The sequence below is a fragment of the Phoca vitulina genome, unplaced genomic scaffold, assembly GCF_004348235.1.
Source record: "Phoca vitulina isolate PV1807 unplaced genomic scaffold, GSC_HSeal_1.0 scaffold7, whole genome shotgun sequence".
Lineage (NCBI taxonomy): Eukaryota > Metazoa > Chordata > Mammalia > Carnivora > Phocidae > Phoca > Phoca vitulina.
The window spans coordinates 41,115,300-41,132,735 of record NW_022589710.1 but is presented as its reverse complement, the minus strand read 5'-3'; the positions used below and the strand labels follow the sequence as shown (position 1 = coordinate 41,132,735).

Here is a 17,436-nt window from a genome sequence, read left to right as displayed (position 1 = left end):
CACCTGCTTTGCCTTCCTGCAGAGGTGACAGCTTCCCAGCCTCTAGAAGTCTGTGCTCCCCAGGGAGGCTTTACCTCCACCTGAAGATAACCTCTATAAGAAGAGGCTAAGAACCATCAGAATGTGAGTTCCACAAGACAAGGTTAGGCTCTTATCATGTTAGTTGTCGCTGGGTCCTCAGTGACTGTAACAAGCCTGGCACTTAGGAAGCTCTCAATAAATATTTGTTGAATGAAAGAAGAAGCCAAGTATAAACAAAGGTTACTAATAACACTAATAACACCAAGAATAAGAATCTACCACAAGGAGGCTTTTCCAGATCCCTAAACCCCGTTTCCTCTCTAGTCCTTGGAAATGGGGATATGGCAAGGATTCAAACTCTTCATTTAGTATCCTCCACGCTTACGTTCCTTTCAGAGACCCCAGAATAGGGACTGGGGCAGAGGGCAGGGCTTGAGTACGTGGAGGCGAGCTGGGGCGGGGAAGGAAGGAGACAGAGCACGCACATGCATGCTCCAGCACATTTGTGCACTCCCCTCTGCCACCAAACGCTGCAAAGCTGGTCGCCTGACGTGTCGGGCTTGGTCGGGGTGGCTCGGGCACCGGCAAGCCGAAGCCACACACATGCAGAGAGCAGAAGACTGCCTCTCGTGGGTCTGGAGCTGCGCGGCCCGCTTCTGTTTCAGCAGGTGCTGTAGCAGAATGACGGCTTCTCCCCGGGGAAATCCAGTGTGAGCAGGGGCCAACCCGTAGAGGCCATCGGCTGCCCGTCTCCATTCACATCCAACCCCAGATGGTAGGGAATCAGGCTGTTGCCACCTGACGACCATGCTGACAGGTCAACTACTGACCCCGCCCCCACCGCCCCAGTGCTGGGGGAGAGGAAAGAAGGGTAGCTGGGAAGAGGGTAGAGTCATTTGAGCAGGAGGGATGCTCCACATGTAGAATGTCCTGAGACAGCCAGCGATACACAGCTCAGGGCAGTGAGGTGAACCTCATTCAGGTGCGCTGACCACAGGAGGGCTGAGGCTGGAAGCCACACCATCCCCGTCGTCTGGGATGACTGCCACCCATCACCCCTGCCCGAAGCACATCCCTCAGCCCTGAATGAGCATGCTGCTTAATCCATCACCTGAGTGACAGGTAGTTCAAGTTGGCAGAGAGATTCTAAAAATGGAGACACAGAAAGGGACCCTGGACAAATAACTGTGACTCACTCTTTACTTAAGAGCACAGGGTATGGAGCAGCTCATGGGTTAAAAAGTCTCCACAGATTAAAGGTGGGCTGGGTTTGGGGAGCTCTGCCCCTCTCCAACACTGGCTTGACAAATACAGAAGTCTGTGCAAAAAATGCAAGCAGAGTCTGCTAATGTTTCTATTTTTCTCTCACTTTCCTCAAAGAGCTAAATCCCAGACTTCTTACAAGTAGGAAATATGCAAACTGCGGAAAACCCCTGATGGTCCTCAACTTTCACTTGCCGATTACTGAAGCATCAGCAGGGGATCTCCAGGGTCCTGGGTGCTCAGAAGAAGAAAGCTCCCAGAGAACGGCCAGGAAAAAATTTTACAAGTGCTCTCCCCTTATCCTCCCATTTCATTGTTCTTATCATCCCCTGAAGGCTGAGAACTCCCCTCCTGCACCTCACAAGCAATCATGCTCAGAATAAGTCCCTGACTTTGCATTCGGCTAGCTCGGAAGCTCCTCAAATCATCCACGTTCCTTAGCATCAAGACCCCAAAAAGAGGCACCTTAGGAAAATCTGCAAGCCTTGGTTGGCCAGGAAAATCCACTCAGGGTAAATTCATGATCTCTAAACACATTTTGCTTCCCAGCCATGTCCCAGCTGTCCTTCAACCTGCTTCAGTTGAAACCAAAAATTCATCTCTACCTCAGCTTCTGCAGCCATCGACTGTTTTTAGCAGCACATCGTCAGAGCTCAAGGGGCTGCTGGTGGCCCTCTTCCTCTCTTCTGATCATCCTCTGAAGCATCAATAAAACACAAGGAGAGGCACGTGTGCCCCCCCACCGCCCACATACACCCCCCGCCCCCGTATCTCTCTTCAAGGGCAAGGACCAAAGGAGAAGAAGGGGAGGGGAGCCAGGATGGGAGTGCCCCAGATCAATGGATATTTGAAACTCAAACACATGGCCTGGGACCTACGCTGCACGTGTTAATTACCACACATGTGCCCATAAAGGAGTCCGTTAAACACAAGAGGCCCAAAGAACAGAGCGAGGAAAGGACATTCCAAGGGATTAAGTAAATAGTCCGAAGTTCTGACCCATCCCCCCCCCCCCCCAGAGCACGTGCATCTGGGTAAGATAACAGTGCCTCCCTCCCTCCTTCCCCCACTTCTCCCCTCGGGCCCCACACCTGTGGACCCAGGAGCCACAAGCCAGGCCTCCTGTCTGGGCCAGCCGCCTGTGACCCGCTACTGCCTGGCCTCTCTCCCTCCTCCCTTCCTCCTGCTATCTCTCTGAGCCTCCTCCCCCAGCCTCCTCTGCTGGGCCTTCTCCTCCTCTCCTCCGCAGGACTAATTCCTGGCTGGCAACCAGACCCTCCGTCTCCGCACAATACACCTTTTCATTCCTTCCAGGCAGAGAGAACCGATCCCTCTGAGCCCTGTCAGTGGAGCAGGCTCCCAAAGGCAAGAGGGTGGGGAGAGAAGGGCCTGGGCCCGCTCCTCCCCCGCTGCCCCCTGCCGCCCCCACCACTCTCACACCCAGACCTGGGGCGTCCTTTCTGGCTGTACCCCTCACCCTGCGCGAGGGTCCAGGCCGCGCATCTCTGCAGCAGGCCTCAGGGCTATGAACTCCAGCCCTAGGGAGATGCCGTCTAGGAGACCCCACGTGTGGGCACCAGCTCAGACAAGGGGCCTTTGTGTCTTCCCACCTGCTGCCCTCCGGAGCACATTCCATTCTTAAGTGGCAGCTGAGAGAGGGACCTCAGCGGCCGACACAGGATATTACAAATGCCCTCTCGCACCCTGTCCCCCTTCAAACCCCGGCTTCCTGGACAGGTGTGGCTTCAGGTGGCCCTTCCTACAGGTGGCCTGAGCCTGCTTTTCTCTGCACTGCCCACGGCAGACAAAGAGAAGAGGATTAGCACCTAAGCTGATCCTCCAAAGTAGAAGGAAGGAGACGCTCTGGGCAAAAGTCAAGTCTCCAGAGGCGAGTGAGCCCTAGCATCCCCCACCAGGCCTCTGCACCAAAGAGGAGGCCTCTGCAGAACCATCTGGGAGGGAGGAGCCCATCTGGCGTAGGGAAGCAAATTGCTGGAAACCAAGCAACTTATCTCTAAGATGAGGCTTCGGACTCTACGCCCCTATTCCTTGCACTGTCCCTGGAGGAATCAGGTGTCCCTGTCCTCTCCCAGCTGGATCAGCAAGAACCCACAATGGCCACAGGTCTGCTTCTTTTGTTGTCCACAGGGTGCAAAGCCACATCAACCTGGAAAGTACTTCTCTGTACAGTTTAAGATCCCAGATCCCATGGTTCGCCTCTCTCGGTGTGGGCGCTCCATTCAGCTTCATGCCCTCAGTTCCCTTTGGTGGCGGAAATCTGGGTTGTCTGTTTTGCAGGACTGCCAATTGTTTTTTCTACCACTGCGATCTCATGCCCCAGAATAAAGGCGATGTTCCTGAAGTCTTCAGTTACAACAAGTCAAATCAAAGGCAGCTCCCCTTTGAAACTCCAATAAATTGCAGACAGACACACGTGCCATTCACAGCGTTGAGGAGGTCAGGTCTTTGCAGAAAGAACCATTCACGCCCCTCTCCCACTTTCCCACCTAGAAGGGAATGGCCAGCATGCAGGGCAGCCTCTCCCTGTTCCGGGAAGGACCCAGAAAGGCAGTTGCTCCCTCCTTTTTGCCCACATATGCATTCCTGCTTGTGGGAAGGCCCATTAATCCATGTTTTCTAGTGGGATCCCAATGCTCCACTTCCTCGTCCCCTTGGAACACCTGCATTCAGGCCAGCAGCTTCTCCAGAGTCTCATTTACTGCATTCGGGCAGGGTGGTTTCGCCTCCTCTTCCCATTTCCATGGGACAAGCATGCAGGGCAGGGTCCTGGACCTCACCTCCGTCTCCCTGCGACCACGGGTGCAGGACAAGCCCATGCGCCTCACGCTGACCCTATACAGCCCGACGCGCCATGTGGACATTTAAGAACGTGCAGTTCCCCCAAGGCCCAAATTCGGGTGCGAAGCCTCAAACTCAGCTACATCTCCTGGCTGGGTTTTTACCCAAGAGCCTGAACTAGGGGTTCTGGAGTGTTTATACATTCAGTGAAATTGGTATTGGTCCCCCATGAAGCTACCAGAGCGTGCGCTCGCACTCTCTCTCTCTCTCTCTCTGTTGTCCTGGAGGTAAGTGGCAGTGGAGCTTAGTGTCCTCCACCCTGGAAATTATGGTCAGCATATCCCAGGGACTTATTCCTCATGTTGGCTGCCCCACTAAACAGCACTCAGACAAGTGCCTTAATTGAGGTTAGCCGCATAATTTGTAGGGCTCAGTGCAGAATGAAAACGCAAGGCCCTTTGTTCAAAAAGCAGGAAAATAGTGCCATTAAGAGCACCAAACTATAAAGTTTTATCCTCTCTTCCATAGTTTCTCTCTTGACTTGTCATGGTGTTTTAAAATTTTCTATTTAATGTTGTTCTAGGTAAAGAAGGATTAAAATTTTTCACGTCCTGTGGAAGCCCCCACAGCACACATCACAAAAGCAATATGCCAACAGGGGGACAAGGACACACACATGCGTGCCTCACTGTCCCACTGGGCTTTACTTAGCAAAACACAAGTTTAAAGACAGAATGATTAAGAATTCCAAGACAATAGCAGCACAGTTTGCAAGCCTGTGAAGCTGGGCTCGTCTTAGTGAAGAAAATCTGGATGGGCTGGAACAATTATTAAGGAGAATCAGCGAGTGGGGAACAGATGTTCAAACTGGTTTCCAAAACAAGAGGGTCGGGGCAGACCTGGACATGCCTACCTTCATCGTCCTTTTTGGTTGCATGCTGGCTACCTGGTAGTTGACTGACTGAACTGCCCAGGAGCCAAGGTTCTCAAGGTCCCTGCCAGCTCTGTATCCTGCGCTCACTCACCTCCCTCAGAAATTCTGGGAGCGCGGTCCCCACCACCGTATGAGCCTTACTTACCTCCTCCGCTGCTTCTAGGAAGAAACCCAGGATAAGAATGGAGATTTTCTGTGGGGGACTTTTAGCTTACACCCAGGCTCCTTCCATTTTGTCTAGAACTCTTCTTGGACTGGCTTTAGAAGCAAACATTTGGATAAAGCATAAAACTCTACTCACCTTTCCTTCCTGAGTTACCCTGGCTCAAGGGCTTGTCGGTGACTGAACCTTGGGTAAAAGGGAAACAAAAACATAGACATTCAGAATGTATCGTGGTTGGTTTCTTTCAAAGAGCTGGCAAAGTCTGACGCTGTGAGCATGTGGTTATGTATATACGTACATTGTATACACGTCTGGGGACATTATATACAAAGTACACACATACACGTCCTATGGCATTTGCTTAACATCAATGTCACTGATATCACAGTCCCAGTGAGATGAACCATGATTTCCAGGCAATAATCTTGACCAGATTTTTACAAAACTTCACCTCCACAAAACTCCCTTGGTGAACGTTCCAGAAACTTCCCCTCACCTCCACTGCCCATCTCCCCCACTTCCTACCGCCTCCATGTTCTGAACCATGTCCACTCAGTAGGGCCAACTGAAAAGAAGCCCCTCTTACTGCAAATACGATGACTGACATTCCTTGCTGGTTAGGGCAGGAAATCGGTGATTTTCCATCTGCATTAAGTAGAAAATTGTTGGTCCAATTGTACTGAATGGGCCAAAATAGTCTGAGGCATGGAAACAATTTTCTAGATGCAGCCTGTTCCTCAAGGAGTGGGTAGTGTGTGTGTTTGGCCAAACACTTTGCCCTGTGCATGTTAGGATGCCATGTGCACCCATCCTGCGGTCCCGACCCCATGGCACCTGTCTTCTCCATGAAGCCCACACATGCAGGGCAGAGCCAGCACACGCACGTAAGGACATCTGTGGAGGTCCCACCACCAAGAGAAAAAAAAAAAGAATCCCTATTTTCTCATTCCATAGCATACTCCTTCTCCATATATTAGTTTTGTGAGAATTCAATTATATTACCCTGCATGGCTTGTTTCTAGTGCATTTGTTTGCTTTAAATGAAACTTTCCAGGTCATTTGCAAGGAGGGCTCATTCCTGCCCCTCCCCACACCAACCCCAATTAAGGTTTCCAGTTTCCATGTAAACCACAAATAAAGTAAACTTTCCATTTTGGCCTGCAAATCTTGGTTTCCTAATGTAGATACTTACTGCCCTTTCTTACCATTCCCTCTATATAGCAGGGCCAGTAGAAAAATGAATAAATCTTGTGAAAAAAGAAAAATGTTAGGATAGCAGGACTGCTAGCCCTTGGAATTTCTCATAGGCTTTAGAATAATGCTTTATACTTTGCTTGGACTTAAATATTCAAGATAAGTAAATAAATAAAACTTCATACACAGAGATACGAAGAAATATGAAGCAGCTGGTGGCTGGATGGGCTTTTTTGAATGAGGGCTGAGCCACACAGTGAATTAAGGGAGTGACTCCCAAGTCCCCTACCATCTGAATGGATGTAGAAAGTGTGGGGTTTGTGTAAATCCAAAATCCATGATCCCGTGAGGTTGACCTAAGAGCAAAAATTCTCTATGCTCATAGAATTGGCAAGGATTTAATTTCTCTATGGACTAGTGTAGTGGGTCACTATGAAGCAATGATTCCCTCCCTCATGTAGTCATCAAAACCACCTGAGAGGGCGCCTGGGTGGCTGAGTCGTTAAGCGTCTGCCTTTAGCCCAGGTCATGATCCCAGGGTCCTGGGATCGAGTCCCACTTCGGGCTCCCTGCTCAGCGGGAAACCTGCTTCTCCCTCTCCCACTCCCCCTGCTTGTGTTCCCTCTCTCGCTGTCTCTCTCTCTCTGTTGAAAAATAAATAAAATCTTTAAAAAAACAAAACAAAACACCTGAGAAGCTTCGCAAACAGGTGGCCTCCAGGTCTCCCTCCATACCTACTGGATCAGACTAAACAAGGCAGAGCCTCGACAACTGGGCTCTTTTTATTTCCCCAGGCTCTGCTGCTAACAGCCAGATTTGAGGGCCACTGTGATGAACGTTTTCCATTCATCTACATTACATTGTTCAGGGGAGGAGGAGCAAATATATGGCACGCAGGCCACCACTCTCTCCTCGTGTAGCCATGACAGACATCACTAGTTGATCATTCAGCCTTAAAACCCATTCAGTTTTAAGATCGGTTTTAAGACCCATCTCAATGATGTGCTCCCAAGGCCACTAGCAACCAGAGCGCCCCGGCTAAAAACTTACATGCCATTCTCTGGGGATTACAGCTGAGGCTTGGGAAGAGAGCGTTGAACCAGAAACCTAACTCAAAATAAAGAAATATATACACACAGGCATATGCTGGCCCAATCGCCCAGCTACCTACAGAGTAAGTGTGTCAGCGTGGAATCCTCTCTGACCTGGAAGAGGGCTCCTAACCACCCCCCATCTTTCAACCATTTTTCCAAGGTTCCCCCACGAGATGCAAGAGACCAGCTAAGGGGTCTCTCTCCAACTCTTTTCTTTCTTCCCGCCCCTCCCTACGGTACCTGAACATACAGGAGTTTTATTCTGCACGGAAGAGCCACTGATGGGCTTCCCATCTGGGGTGACACACCAGCAGTACCCTGTGTAAGTATGGCACTGCACCTGTTCAGGGAAGCGGGGGAGGGGAAGAGAGCCGTAAGTCGTGGGGCACCATATCAACAGTCAGCTCCCACCCCTTCCAAAGCGTTGCCACCGTGGTGGAGGAGCTCCTTCCACCTCTCACCCAGCACCTGTCCCCCCTGTCTCCTGCAGGTGGGTCAGTCAGTTGACAGCATGGATCATGCGTCTTCTGTGCGACTCCCAGGCACAAACACAGCAACCTACCTACGTCCTTCTTATGACGTGTAATGCTGAACATCTCATATCCCACCTGGATATAAGGTATTAAGTGATATCCTCTTCATTCTCCCCCCTCCCGAACGCTGGCATACTCTCCCAACAACTGTAAAAAATGCTGATCGGTGAACTAATTTGGCAAGTACATGTTGGAATGTCACCATGGCCGGCTGTAATGACCCTTCCTTAACAAGCAGCGACAAGTAGTGGGCTCTTCTTCTTTTTCTAGCTTCTCCCAGCATCTGGTCATATAATCAGCCTGCCTATTGATCAGGTGGCTCTCCTGAGACCAGGGCACATACTAGCGGTTGCCCACTAGATGACCGTGTTAAGGTAAGAACAAAGTCCCTTGACCCTACAGCTTCTAGTTCTAGATGCCCTGCTGCTCCTCTGTGTGATCATCCTCAAGCCTCCATAATTCGCTCCACCCTATCTGGGAATAGTAAATACAAATGAGGCTTTTGCTTCATTTGGGGTAACTCTTCTTTCTCTTCCAACAGCTATCACTCTGTTCACTTCCTCTCACTCCACCCCATCCCACCACTCTCTTTCCCATCCATTTCCCAACATGGAGTTCCTAAACACAAATCAGTGCTGAAAACCACTCCATGATTTGCCATTGGATTCAGGATAGAGATTAAGCTCATTAATGTGGAGCTCAAGGTCCGCGGCGATCTGCCCCCTGCCTATCCCCGAAGCCTCATTTTACACCCATGTCTCCACATACACCCTCCAGTGGAACCACAGTGAACCCTTTGAAGCCCGCAAACACATCCTAGGATTTCATGATTCTGAACATTTGTTTGCTCCTACTATTCAGTGGTCTGGGATACCATTCCCCAAATCATCCCCAACCCTCCCCTAATCCCTTTGTATTCCCACCCATTTCATGATACACTTTCTCTGCAAAGCAGTCCCAGCCTCCCCTCCATACACCCTGGCTCTCTAAATTCAGAGTCCTTATCTCCCCATCAAGACTGTAACCTTCCTAAGGCAAGGGACTGCATCCTGGTTATTTTCTATCTTCTAAGCATCTAGCAGAATGCCTGGCATTTACTGTAGGCATTTGATGAGTTGAATAAGTGCTTAATTATCATATTTCCTCAATTCTTGGTCCCCATCAATTCTAAAAATGTAGCATCAATTTAAACAGCCCCGCCACATTAAACGTGGACCTCAAGGACGGGATGGGTGCCAACTGCAAAGATATTAACATGTGGGGAAGAAAGTGCCTCTTGGGATCAAGGACATATTGGAATCAAGGATGGACAGTAACAGCATACAAATTGACCGGTGAAGTACATAGGGGTATACAGGCAACAGAGATCTGATGGCCTGGATGAAATCCAGAAATGATCAGAAAGGCAGAAAAGGTCCGGAATGGCTTCTGCTCTTGCGTGGGTACCAAAAGCTGTAGTTTTCCCCAAGACTAGTTGTTTTACTACAGACCTACCCACAGAAGTCAGGATAAGAACAAACTGGAGGGCACCGTGTTCCTGCCAGTATGGTGACTGGGTATAAATGAGGCCTTTACCTCCACATCCCGGGTAGAAACTACAGCTGATGCCTTTACTGCGTACCATATTCCAGTCCCACTTCACCTCATGGGGACATCGATCAACCCGATGCCTACCGTTGCTGCCGTAGATGCTCACCCACGATCAGTGTCTTGGGTTGAGTCGGCGCTACCTTCTGAGAAAGCCTAATAACGGAATGGAAGAAACCCAGACAGACCTGGGTTTGAATCTGGATCCAGCCAGTTACAAATTAGGCATGTTATTTAGCTCTTTGAGCCCCAACTATAAAATGGGGAGAACAACGCCAAACCTGGAGGGCCCTGGCGAGGAAAACAGACAGTGTGAGTCCAGTGCCTGGCACGGGAGATGGCTGGGTATGAGGTGGCCCTGGCGATGACTGCTCTCAGCTGTGTCACAGACACCTGGCAAGCCGGCCCCCTCCCAGGCCAGAGCTCCCCTAGTAACCTCCAGAGGCTTGGGTGGGAAACGCTGCTGGAAACTTGGGAGTTTCCCCCTTCAGATTCTGTCAGCCCTGCAGGGGATAGTTCCTAGATGATTTCTCGCCAGCGGCAGCATTTTAATGGGGACTGGCTGGCTCCTTTCGCCTCCCTGGCCAATAATCACCTGTGGGGAAACCAGTCCCCGGGGCTGGGCTGCCACACTGACTCACTCCCAGGCTCCTTGGCTCCCATGGCCAAGGCCAGCTTCCCTCTCCATGAAGACTCTACCCCGCTGCCCCCCGCCAAGTCCAACACTGGAAGCAGTGCCTCTGGCCCAATGCTGCCTGCTGGGGCTGGGTGCTACGGTCACTCAGGCTGCAGAGAATGGCTGGACAAAAGCCCTCTCCTCCCAGGCGTGCAGAGTCCCAGCCAAAGCTACTGAGGAGTGAACTAAATGCATGAGTAGGAGGCTAAACCCAACGCTTTGTTTCAGGGGATATAATCTGACCTCTGGGCTAAGCAGGTCCCCAGGGCCACAAGCTCACTGAGTGTGCCCATTGTATCCCTACAGGCATGTGGACGCTGCCTCCCAGCCCCCAGCCAGGCCCACAGGCCCAAACACAGCCCCTTTTTCCCCAGGGTTCTCAGCATTTTCCTTGGACCAGGCTCCAAGGAATAGACTCCAGATTACAAAATCCTCAGGCTGGGAGGAACTCAGGAGGTGACCCGAAAGGTCACTTCCCTTTGCCAAAGGAGCCCCGTGTTGTTCACCCATGATTCTCAATCAAGAGGTTGTTTGTAAGTTGTCTTGGGGAGTTTTCAAGATGTCTTCTAGAAGTAAAAGAAGTTACATGGAGACAGAAAGCAAGGGTCATGGAGTCAGAAGGCAGCCCACTTAACTAACTAGCTCCACCACTGAAGTTAAGTTAACCACTTATCTTTCCAACCCTCTGCAGCCTTGGAAAGGTCCTTAATCAAACCAAGCCTCAGACTGTCCCTGTCTACTTAAAAACTGGAGATAATTATGGGGTGCCTGGCTGGCTCAATGGTTAAGCATCCAACTCTTGGTTTCAGCTCAGGGCATGATCTCAGGGTCATGATCTCAGGGTCATGAGATTGAGCCCCATGTCGGGTTCTGCACTCAGTGCAGAGTCTGCTTGAGATTCTCTCTCTCCCTCTCCCTCTGCCCCTCCCCCTGCTCGTGCTCTCTGTATCTCTTTAAAAACAAATAAATAAAATATTTTTAAAAATAACTGGAGATAATTATGCTTACCTCACTCTGTTGTTGAGAGGATTAAATTAGATAATGTAAATAAAGCACTGAGCTCGCATGGTAAGTGCCTGGTTAAGCTTAGCTATTTATTTTTATTATCATCGTGTTATTTTTGAGCAAACTATCTGTACACTCAAAAAGGGCACAGCCAGATTCTCCGATGGGCACAGCCAGATTCTCTGATGGAAACCAAAGAACATCCTATTCTGACCAGTCCCAGGGGAAGGGGTAGTCTAAATTCAGCAAAAAGTTTGAAAACATTAGCGGGAGAAGGGAAATTTTGTTTTCATATGGAAACAGTTTAATTACTCTCAGAGGAGAGAAGTAAGGCTTCTTGCAGAAAAGCAGTCAGGCTGTAAATTCTATAGAATTGTTGGTTTATATACACACAATCAACATGTAAATTCTACCTAGTTTGGCTTCCTCCCTTGAAAACTTATTTAATGTTTTAAATTAATAAGTAATCCCCTTTGTTCTACCTCCCCCCACCCCAGCCTCAAATTAATCAACTTTCATATTTAATTTATGGGAAAATCATGGGCCACAAGGAATTGAAAAGGTAATGAGCCATTTCCAGCATCTCACTATGCAGCTCTCAAAGCTCAGGGTTGTTCCAGGCCCACAGGTATAGATACAAACCATGGAATTTGCTCCTATTCCTCTCTGGAGCATCCTGGGAAAGCTGAAATGTCAATTGATGGGTCTTCCTTCAGAGACAAAAAGTGTTTGTACATCCACCTAAGTGAAATTACTCACGGCTTAACTGTACTGTTGACTAGGACTGGCATACTTAATATAGGCTTTTATACACCAAGAATGTTGTATGTGAACCTCTCAGTAACCATAAATCCAAAACCTATAATTGATACACAAAAAGAAAGGAAAAAAGCCAAACATAACACTACAGAAACTCATCAATCACAAAGAAAGAGAACAAAGGGAGAAAGGAACAGAGAACAAAACAATCAGAAAACAATTAACAAAATGTCAATAAATCCATACCTATCAATAATTATTTTAAATGTAAATGGCCTAAATGCTCCAATCAAAAGACAGAGGGTGGAAGAATGGATTAAAAAAACAAAACCCATCTAAGTGCTGCCTAAAAGAGACTTATCTCAGACTTAAAGATACAAATAGACTGAAAGTGAGGGGATCTCAAGCAGACTCTGCACTGAGTCTGAAAGTGAGGGGATGTAAAAATATTTACCATGCAATTGGAAGTGAAAAAAGAAGCCAGGGTAGCAACACTAATATCAGACAAAATAGACTTTAAAGCAAAGACTATAACAAGAGACAAAGAAAGGCATTACATAACGATAAAGGGATCAACCCAACAAGAGGATATAGCAATTGCAAATATCTATGCACCCAACATTGGAGAACCTAAATACATAAAGCAAATATTAACGGACATAAAGAGAGAAATTGATGATAATAATAGCAGGGGACTTTAACATCCTACTTGCATCAGAGGATAGATCAGGGAGGCAGAAAATCACTAAAGGTACTTTAAAACTGTGTTTTTAGGTGAGCAAATTTCATCTCTGACTCATATACTTAAATATTTTTGGCAAGAAGCCTTTTGCATAAACAGCCCAATGGTATATTTCAGGTCAACCTCTGTCCAAATTAAGACAAATGTGAAATTATTTTAAGCCTGTTCACCATTAGCCCAACTCCTGGACATCTGGAAGAACGTGGGAGGCTAGCACTCTCAACAAATGCAGTGAAGTAACTGATGAGTACAGAGAAGCAGAGGAAACACCAGCTTCCAGGATAAAGCAGATTGGGGACTGAAAGCAAGGACAGCAGTGAGAAAAACAAGGGAGACTCCTAGACTATGCATATAGACAATTGTCCCCCACTGCTTCAATGCCCCAAATGGAAAAAATATCTCTTCTACTTCACAGCGGCTTTTCACTCACCGCCGATGATCTCACTGGGCCTTCCGAGTCACGCTGTGTGCAAGTCCTTTACAGGAGAGGCACGTGAAGCAGAGGTTATATGTTCAAACGTCACAGCTGGGTCTTGACCAAATTCATAAGAATTTGGATCCCTGGGGCGCCTGGGTGGCTCAGTCGGTGAAGCATCTGCCTTGGGCTCAGGTCATGGTCCCAGGGTCCTGGGATCCAGCCCTGCATCGGGCTCCTTGTTCAGTGCGGAGTCTGCTTCTCCCTCTCCCTCTGCCTTGCCCCCTGCTTGTTCTCCCTTTCTCTCAAATAAATAAATAAAATAAAAAATCTTAAAAAAAAAAAATTTGTATCCCTGGCTCCAAACTACCATAAAATTTCAGAATTGACGGAGCTGGGAAACAACAACAACAACAACAAAAACCCTTAATGATCACCAGTCTAACCCAAACATTTTACAAAGGAGGAAACAGGTTTAGAGACAGAGAGGTGACATGATCACAGTTTCCCTAGAACAGCTCTCTCCGATCACATGATCACAGCTGGAAGTCCCCTAGATCTAGAAGGGAGAAGGAGAAAGGCATGGCTCCTGGTGCTGGCTTCTGAGGGAACTGACAGGGTCTCTTTGCGCCTTGTAATTCTCTGGCATATGGAACTTTTTTGGGGGAGGTGGTGGGGGTGGGGGAGATGGGAGATGGGAGATGGGATAAATATTCGAATCAAGGAGGCGGCTGGAAGAGTCTTTTGCGCCAGCTAGAGTGAGAGGCTGTTTCTGGCGTGGTTCGGGTGACGGTATGGGGGTCCTCCACCGTGGTCCCTGGCTGGCCTGCTTTCCTCTGGCTGTTCTTGGGGGGCTTCTCTGACAGGGGTGGGACCTCGTGTCCCAGAGTAGCTTCTCTGTTGTTGGACTTTTGCTCTCCTTGCTGTCAAAGGCCCCCAGATACCCTAGGCCAGTCTTGCCTGCTTCTAACTCCTGCCACGCTGATGTGGTTGTGAATACAGCTGGTGTTCTAGGAAGTGAGACTAGGAATTGTTGGGGATGAAGGGGTTCTCTAGCCAAATAACTTTGGAAACACTGGGTTAAAGAAAATAAAAATATATCTTGACTGCACAACTTCTCAGAGTCTTAAGTCAGATCATGATTTAGCTCGAAGGGTAAAATACCGTTTGCAGCAACTCCTAAACTTATTTAACTGGGGGACCCTCCCTTAATTTTGTTGGGGAACATTTTGTGGTATTAGTGTTCTCTGAAACATGCTTTTAGAAATAGGCAATGTAATGAGGTGCAAGGCCTTGCTGCATTTCCTTGCTTTTCCCAGTCCGACCTTCTTAGAGCCCCGGATCAGGTTCTCATTTTAGCTCAATCTTCCTGAAATAATTTTCCCTCCGGCAAACCCCCACCGCCTTTTTGTAACACTTTCTCAAGCTCTTTCTCTGTTTCGAAATCCATCTTGAGTTGCCTCGGACCTTCACTGACAACTGGGATCCCCTCCAAGGCACAGCACCTTCTCACCCCATGGCTTCATCTCCCTCCCCTCTCTTTTCTTTGTGCCTCTTTTGTAAAATAGAAAATGTGAGTCATACGCAAAGGGACGGGCTTGATCCAGCATTCTTAGTAGCAACCCCCAAACCTGTCATGAGACAACTACTATCATGTACACGCACACTTCCCAGTGGGAAACAGGGAAACTATGAAGCAGGAGGCATGTGGATATTTGTCTCTCTTCTGGCAGCGGGAGTAAGAGACTTTTTTTTTCCTTCTTTCTTATCTGCCAATTGCCCCAGATCAGTTAGCAGGTAACACTGGCTTAAGTTAATGCACAGTGAAAGTTCAGCATCTTGCTATTGGTCCAACTGATAACTTTGTTTCAGGGCGGTATTTCCAGCGGCCCCACTTTCCTTTTGTCCGCATTCCCTGCAGGAGCGTGGGTGCCACAGGCCCTAAGCTGAAAGGATGATGAGGCCCTGGGCCGTCTGAGACGACTGCTTGTTCCCCTAGAACAGCTCTCTGTCAGAAGCTGCCGGAGAACATGCTTTCCCGGGTGTGCATTAGATGCACCTGGAGGCCTTAGGACACCATGGCTGGGCCCCACCCACACAGTTTCTGGATTCCTTGGGTCTGGGATCAGTTGGAGAATCTGCATTTCTGACGAGTTGCCAGGCGCTGCTGAGGGCGCACGAACCACAGTTCAGGAGCTACTGCTTTAAGGGAAACTCCCCCCACCCCGCCCTTTCTGGCATTTATCATGAAACCCTCGAGAAACAAGTACTTTTCTGGGTGGGAATTTGGGAACAAGGAGCCTTATGACCATACTTCACTCCCAAGTTTTTAACGTTCCAGTTGTTTTGATGACATGTGGTCTTTTAATTCATGGGTCTAGTGATTGCAGCATTAAATCTTCTGGGTGATTTCACACATGGAAGAGAGTTCGATGGCAGTGAGAAGAAAGGGGGAAGAGGGAAGGGATGGTGTAATTCTTTTGGTCTGGCTAGCATGAGCTGTTTTCTCCTCGGTTTGGAAAAGCTTATCCCACAAGTGTCCCCCTCATCTTTAGTCAGGTTTGGCTCAGAAGCAACAAGATGCAGAAGGAAAAACATGGCTTTGGAGTCAAAGTGACGGGGGTTTAAATACCAATCTCTGCCACAAGCTGTGTGACTTTGGCAAAGTCACTTAACCTCTCTGAACCTGTCTAGGATACCGAGCTAATGGCGCCCACACTGAAGGTTATTGAAAAGACAAAATGAGACAAGATATATAAAGCATCTAAAATGGTGTGGGGTGTAGAGGATGCGCTCAGCACAAGCTGATTTGTCCTTTTCCCCTTCCCTTTGCATGGAAGATGGAGGTCAGAGCTTCAAAGTGCCGCTCTTTTTTGTTGGCTGTAGACACTGTCTCTTGCCTTCTGCCAGGTTAGGGAAGCCTATATGTCAGGGAATGAGGGGCTTTCCTTTTAGAATATTTACCTCATCCTCTAGAGTTTAATGGAGAATTTGCAGGGAAGGAAGATAATCTTACAATTTCAAATCGTCCTAAATATGGGAGTCTTGGTTGACTATGTTTTTATGTGTTGATGGTGTAACGGAGCTGCCGGCATGATATTTGTTAGAAGTGGTGTATTTAGAAAGAGAGACAGAGTCATTCTTCCCTAGGCTGTTTATGACTACATCCCAGTTTTGGGAAGGACTCTCTGTAAGAGGGGCCTTGGCAAACTGAAATCAGAGGAAAAACAGACATAAATCCGTATGATAGGGGAATGACTGATAGAGTAAGGATTTTTGCCAGGGCAAAAAGGAGTATTTGTTGGCTAAAAGAGAGAATTTCATAAGGACATAATGATGTCTGTCTTCAGACTTTGCTGTGGAACGTGAGATTTCTGTGGATTCAGTAAGTCCTATAGCTAGGACGGGGGTCATCTGTTGCCAATTACAGCTCTCCAGTCAATGTAAAGAAGGACTTTCCTAATAAATTGTCCCGAAATGCATTATGTATGTTGTCTTAGGTGGTGATAAGCTTCCCGTCCCTGGTGGCAATCGGGCAGAAGGTAGATGACTGGGTCCTGAGCCCCGGATTGAGACAGGGTAGGGAGAGGAAGGGGAAGATGAACTAGATACCTCTGAGGTCTCCTTTTACCCAAAAGTTCTGTGATTCTACAACCCTGCTCTAAATTGAACGTCTGCTGCTTAGGAGTAAGGTGGAAATCTACAAACTGGTACTGAATGATCAGTTAAGACCACTCTTCCCAATATCTGATGAACATTTTTTGTATTTTTTTCAAAAAGTGTAAACATCATCCCCTCAACACACACATAAGGGATGCTTTAAAAACCCGAGTGTTAGAACCTCAGGGACCCAGAGGACTTTCCTTAACTCCATTCCTTCTGTCTGGTGCCTAGAATGGCCCAGGCTTTGTAAGTAGCAAATACAGCACCTCTTGTTTACTCGCTTTTATTTCCATGTGGCAGGGGTGGGGGTGGGGTTCAAATATGCTTTTTTTCTTTTTTAAATTTTTTAGTTTAGTATAGTTGAATCAAATATGCTTTTTTGTTTAAAAAAACAAAGTATCCAGTAATAAAGCTGCTCATGTGTAGGAGCTGTATTCAGAGCAGAACTGTGCAAATCTGGCCAGCGGTGGGCCAAAGGAGGGACAGGGGTGGCCTGCAGGAGTGGGTGCTCTTTCTTGTTTCCCCATCTGACTTCACTTTTAATGAAACTTTTCTGTCTTCATACCTCCCTCTTGTGTTCTTATTTAT

General features: G+C 48.1%; 1 protein-coding gene across 4 annotated transcripts in view; it reads right to left on the bottom strand.

Annotated features, from left to right (window-relative positions):
* Nucleotides 1-17,436, bottom strand: part of SMOC1 (SPARC related modular calcium binding 1) — a 152,238-nt gene that overhangs the window by 47,673 nt on the left and 87,129 nt on the right. For all 4 annotated transcript variants that reach the window (XM_032405423.1, XM_032405424.1, XM_032405425.1 and 1 more), the window contains exons 4-5: nt 7,709-7,808; nt 5,319-5,366 (exon numbers count right to left, since the gene is read on the bottom strand). In XM_032405423.1, coding sequence (XP_032261314.1) covers nt 5,319-5,366; nt 7,709-7,808 — 148 coding nt within the window. The remainder of the gene's footprint in view (nt 1-5,318; nt 5,367-7,708; nt 7,809-17,436) is intronic.